The sequence below is a fragment of the Nicrophorus vespilloides genome, unplaced genomic scaffold (genome assembly GCF_001412225.1).
Source record: "Nicrophorus vespilloides isolate i.1.1-1 unplaced genomic scaffold, Nicve_v1.0, whole genome shotgun sequence".
NCBI lineage: Eukaryota > Metazoa > Arthropoda > Insecta > Coleoptera > Silphidae > Nicrophorus > Nicrophorus vespilloides.
Genome location: NW_017099643.1, coordinates 50866 through 57207, shown reverse-complemented (window position 1 = coordinate 57207; position 6342 = coordinate 50866). Strand labels below are relative to the sequence as shown.

General features: G+C 36.3%; 1 protein-coding gene across 1 annotated transcript; it reads right to left on the bottom strand.

The window, feature by feature from the left end:
- Positions 1–444: 444 nt before the first annotated feature.
- On the bottom strand, positions 445–3622 carry LOC108564987 (protein distal antenna). The gene has a single exon (XM_017924212.1). The coding sequence runs from the start codon at positions 2686–2688 to the stop codon at positions 1462–1464; it is 1227 nt and encodes a 408-aa protein (XP_017779701.1). The 5' UTR covers positions 2689–3622; the 3' UTR covers positions 445–1461.
- Between the last annotated feature and the right edge of the window lie 2720 nt (positions 3623–6342).

Sequence of the window (6342 nt, the reverse complement as noted above, 5' to 3'; positions counted from 1 at the left end):
AAATCTATTGTTGGTCTCTACCATTTATATATTTTTTATATTATTCAAAACATAATATTCTTTACAGCATACGTATCGGAATTAGCAAAATTCGTAGCCAGTGTAAATGAAAGCAAAAACATTGATTTTTTTTTCAAATTATCTCTTTATAAAAGACAATTATGATATTCCTTCCAATTATATCTACATTAATCATTATCGAAATGCTAATGTATTCGTAGTCACCATTCACTTAATTATATTTTAAAAAAATAAATTAATGATGTATATTAATTACGATTAAAAAATATTATTAATATAATAAAAGTGAATAAGCTAATGAGGATTAACAAATATTTTCAAGTTTATTTAAAAAAAATAGTTTGGATTTAATTGGGAATTGGGATTTAAAAGTAAACACAATATGTTTTATAGGAAAGACAAATTATAATTTATTTCCTTCTTCAATTTCAATTCGACTATATTATATGCACGATATTAACATTCATGCGTATGCATATATAATGTACATATAATATACAAATTAAATTACAAATTCGTGTGAATTCTTCTTATCTCCTCATAAAATTATTACTCTTTTGGTTTCCTTCGTCACGTTCCGTACAATAATTTTTCATCATAAACATTTCGGTACAAAAATATCAATTTCCATATAACCAAATCGAGAACGATAGGAAAGAAATTCCACACACAGCAAGGTAAAAATCACAAGAAACAATAAAACTAAGTATAATATTAGAAAAAAAAATGATCAAATGCATGTATTAAATAATAGTTATTCGAAAAAAAATGTAGATAACAATAAGTACAGTCTAAATTTTTGAGTCAGGCGAAATACATTAAGAGTTAAAAAAAAATAAAATTGCCAAAATTGATTCCGAAAATTATTACTTTATTCTTAGTATGACTTATATTTATATGTATTTACAAAACTAATCGTTTCTTCTTTGTGAATCAATTTTGGAAGCCCGACAACAAAACAAATACTTCGAGATCGCAATTAGCATTTAAAAGATTAAAAAAATAATAGTAAAAATAAATATAGGTACATAATATCTTGAGCATATATCCATATTTCAGCGAAAACAAAGGAAATGGAGCTGTTATTAATTAAAATTTGGCACTAGAATCTTCGCTTACTACACACCCATAATCCATTCTCGTAATCGCTTCTTTCTCAATGACTAAAACAAATTATATAATCATATATATATATATAGGAATAAAACCTTCTGCTTTTTTCTTTTCCTCATAGATTAGTATTTATCTCTCTTAAATTGAATATTAATCATTTTCACAGGTAACATCAGAGTTTCAACCCCCACGTACTCGCGTCAGATAAACTTTGTACAATAGACTACATAAAAAACGTGTTAACTATATATAATAATATAAATTTGGTTTTGAGCTGTACAGCCTTTAAACGCCTAAAGTTTTTTCGTCTGTTAGAGGGGCTGGTATTTATTTCCTTCGCACTTTGGTCTTCTGGTGATCGCCGTTTTTCCTGTTGGCACCGGTCTTGATGTTGTTGATCAGTCCGCGGAATTGCATGATCTGCATGGCGGTGACTGATGGCTCGCTGCAACATTCTAACCACTTCAAGAATTTTTCTCCATGCTCTAAAGCTTCCATCTGACTGACATCATCCTCCTTGCTGTCTTTTTTGATGACCGCAACGTTGTTGTTGTTCAATAGCAAGTTATCGAGAACGGCGCGGGCCCTGTTTGTGCTTTTTGGTTTCTCTTCGGTCGTCGTTAAGTTCTCGCTGTTATCTTTGGTTAATTGCTGATATAGAATCTTATCCATAGCCTGCTGGGGCTGTAGCTGATGCTGCGCCGCGACTGATTGAAGCTGCGTGTAGTCCTTGTACCATTTCCAGAACCACGAGCTGTTCGTTGGGTCTACGATGGCGTTTGTCGTTAGAAACGAGTGTGCCATATTTGCGACGTTTTGATTTTGACTTTGGCTCTGATTTTGTTGGTTCAATCCAAGCATTGCCTGCTGTGTCTTCAACCAGTACCACACGGAATCCTCAACGGACTTTGGTGGGTCCACTTTGGGCAAGCCCTTCTCTCTCTCCTGGTTAAAAGTTGTCAACAGCGCTTGCGAAGACATTCCTGCGGAGGTATCCGGTTGAGAAGTCTTTGGTTTCTGCTGTAGAAGAAGGTTATTCCATTGTGCAAGCAGATTAATGTTGTTCATGTCGAGAGGATTGCCGGTGGCCGTTGGGTACATCTCAGGCCTGTTAAGCCCCAGCTCGATGCTGAGACGCGCCAATTCAGCGCGGTTACGGTCGCGCTCTGTCTTCTGTGTATCCACCTTCATGTTAAGATTTAACGGTCGGTCGTCCTGCTTGTAGGCCTCAGAGTTCGGAGAATAGGAGACCCTTGGGCTCGCCTTCATAGAAAGGTTGAAGGGCGCACCATTCGAATCATCGCGCTTCGTCCTCTTCTCCTTGGGTTCGTACTGAAGAGAGTCGTCGGTATCCGGACTAGATTGACGGGATATGTAGGAGATCTTTTCTTCGTTCTTACACCATCCACGAAGCGTGGACTCGGGCACTCCGATATCGCGAGCCACTGCCGCTTTGCTTTCACCATCGTGCACCCTCCGGATAGCCACTAACTTCTCATGGGCTGTCAGCGAACGCAAAGGTCTCTTTGCCGGTTTCGCAGACATCGCGGACATAATCAAGTATAGGTCACTGGGAAACAGTTTTGATGATCACTGATAGCTGCTGGTAGCTTCACTTACTTCGAAACCGAAGAAGCACTTTAAACTACAACTACTGCCTTATTATATACGCGAGGTAATACTAAGTGTTTATCCTTAGGCACAAGGATGAGCGTTTGAAGCGCGCGCGAAGGACAACTTTTGATGAATGCAACAACACCACAACAACACAGACCGCGTGTGTTTTTTCACGCGTGCGCCACAAAGTTTCCACCGCAAAAGTTATTAAAACTGATGCAAACGCAAAACGCGAGAGACTGGAGCGGAGGACCGGGTCTGGTAGTTGCGCTCGGAAGAGTTTCTTGCAAACTGGTGGTCAGTTTCCTTTGTCCAGCCGATCAATACTACGTGCGACGGACTAGCGCGGACTGAGAGAACCTCTGTGTGTGTGTTGGGTAGAGGGTTCGCGAGTCCCCGCGTGATGGCTTGACGTGACACCCTCCCACCCCCTTTGGTAGGAACACACTTGCGCCAAGTCTGGTTCACGCAGCCACACAACGTTTCGCGAACTAGAACCCTCCTTTCCTCCTTCCACCCCGAACCCCCTAGACCCTACTCCTTTGCGCCAGCACAAACCCTCCAGCAACGAACAGACCGACCGACCAACCCCCGTTCGCCCGCTGGCACGCCATCCCCCTTCGCCACTCTTATCACAGCCAGCAAATACACAGCGAGATAGAAAAGAGAGAAGGGAGCAAAGAGAGGAAACTTCTTCACGTGACAACAGCTGATGCGAACCCTCCGGATCCCAACTACCTGCCCAGCATCGATGCCCGTCAATAATGCATAACTATCCTTCTCGTGCCGCTGAACATTTTCCAAATTTCAACAAATTATTTGCAACATAAATAAATCCATGTGTTTGTCTTCGCAATCCTCGTATATCGGCACTCTGCGCGGCGCGACCTTCAACAACCGGCGGAAACAAATAAATCATTCACGCGACTTCTCCGCGCCGAAGAGATGCACGAGAGATATAAACAAATTTCATCTTGCAATTTTTTACCCACCTCTTTGTCGTTTATTTTTGCACACGGCATTTTTAACATCAGAATATTCATTCTCAACCACGAGTTGGATTCAATCAGGTCAAACTTCTGAACTTCCAAATTTCACTCTCATTTTCAGTAAATTGATTAAAAAGTCACGAACTTTAACGTCGATACCTATTGAACCGTCATTACGCATTTATTTTGAGAGGAAATACTTTGAATAAACATGCTTGTTAAATAATATTATTATTAGATAAACTTAGACTAAGTACCTAATAATATTTATAATGTAATAAAAATACTTTAACTAAAACTAGCGGCACAAACAAAATCAATCAAAGAAAAAAGTAATTTTATGGTACCACGGCAAAACGGAGACATTGGATAATACCCCTTTGGATATTTTTACTTAGAAGAGGTCGAGCTACGGCGGCATTACAATGGAAACGGTGAAGCAAAATACATAGTAAACAACAAATCTTTATTGCCGCGTTTTCCCTTATAGTAAATAACAATATTTCGGTTTCAGTTAATAAGAACAATACAATTAGTAACATTATATTACAATAAGTACGAAGAAAGAAAATAACATATAATAAAAAGATGTTATAAATTAATGAAAATTAACAAATGAATATACATATCACGTGGATTAAGATTGTTTTAAATACGAAGAAAACGAAAGAGAAATTCGAGCGTGTTATGTCTTTTCTCTTTTTTTCTCGAAATAAGTGCACAATAACTTTGTAAAGGAAACGCAATTGTATAATAGGACACCTGGCCAATAACATCTTTGAAGCAATAGTCATAAATTTATCGGCGGTCCCTACTATATAAGTAAGCATGGGAATACACGCCGCATTATCTGTGAATTGATTCATTAAATTAAATATACATTAAGGACAATTTAATTGTATGCATTTAATGATAATCGTGAATCGTTCATTAACGAATCGATATAATACAATAGAAGAAATAAAACATAAAATTCATTACATTAAAATTTGTTTTGTTAATTTTACTGGCGTTTTGCCATTATAGGACAATAAAATTTAAGTTTATGTCTGCATGATTTATTATAACCAACAAACAACAATAAAATAAACAAGCGACGCTTCGCTTTTCATTTTCAAAACATATGTATACTTATTATGTGTTTTTTTTTTAATATATTAATTAATTACTACTATATTTGCCTACTATATTTTGCAAATATAATTTGTATTTGCTGTAAAAGCCTGGACAGTTTCTTGTTTTTAGTAATTCTAGTTGCATCTTAGTGTTGTTTGTGATTACACATACATATTTCAAAACTTGTATTCGGACGTGATATTTTTGTTTTTTTTTGTGCAAAATTTAATAACACTTGCATGTCTATCTAAACAGAAGACAGATATTTAAAAAGGTAGAATATGAAAGTAAAACCCAAACCTCGATATACGAGTGCCCTAATATACGAGTGTTTTGAGATACGAGCCGCCTAGCAAGGAGCGATATGCTGCTTTGAGATGAGAGCAAGATTTTAAATACGAGGAATCGCACACTACACCGCTGCACACGTTCCCAACATGCGCCCCAATTGCTTTGAGATACGAGCAATTTGACATACGAGCAAGGTTACGGAACGAATTAAACTCGTATGTCGAGGTGCCACTGTAAAACATTATCTACATTAAAGTTGCAAGTTATATAATTAGCCAACGAAAACCTGCAAGAGTTTCGCTAGGTTATTTATAAGTTTTTGCTAAACTAATAATAATATAATAATACATTTCCAGATTAGTATATTATCAAAAGAAAATAATTTTCTTATAATTTGTTTACAATTTTCAGTTATCTCAGCTGTTGATAGCCCATTTTCTTATTTTGTATAGTAGAAAGAAAAATAGTTAATAATATGTATCTCCTTCTTATTTAAATAGGGAAATAGATATTATATTTACGCGAATATCTGTATTTTTATGTTTATAGTATACGTAAATAAATGAATTTCAAGGAAAGCGTGAGGGATTAGAGGATTTTATTTTCTTCTATCTATCTACTAGAACAGCCGTGTTGCTTCAGACACGGTCTCACAATTGTTAACTCATAAGAACATTATCTACATTAAAGTTGCAAGTTATATGAGATGTTAACAATTTAAAACTATTTTTCTCTTATATCAAATGAAATTGGTAGCAAATGAATGAGGAAGTTTACATATTATAATGTGTATATTAAATTAATTTTATTTGTATAGAATGACCTACGGTCAATATCCCTTTTGAAGCAGGGGTTCTATTGAGTTTTTATTATTTTTTAATTTATTGTTGCAATAAATATTATTAATACTTTTATTGATATGCGTATTCTGGAAATTATTACAGTTATATCCCAATTAATCATAATTACAGGACAAACAAGTGGGTGCATACGATGTGATTTTCGAAAAAGATGAAACGGGCAACGATTTTCCAGTTTTCTGGATTCTGGCAAACAGAGGACCTAATCCGGGGAACCCGACGTTGCCATTTCGTCGTCGCCAGGTTCTGGTGTTTTCGGCATTGGGATTATGAAACGCGGACACAAGAGGGGCGCAAGTAAAGCGTTTTGCACTTCTCGGAAATTGCACACAAGT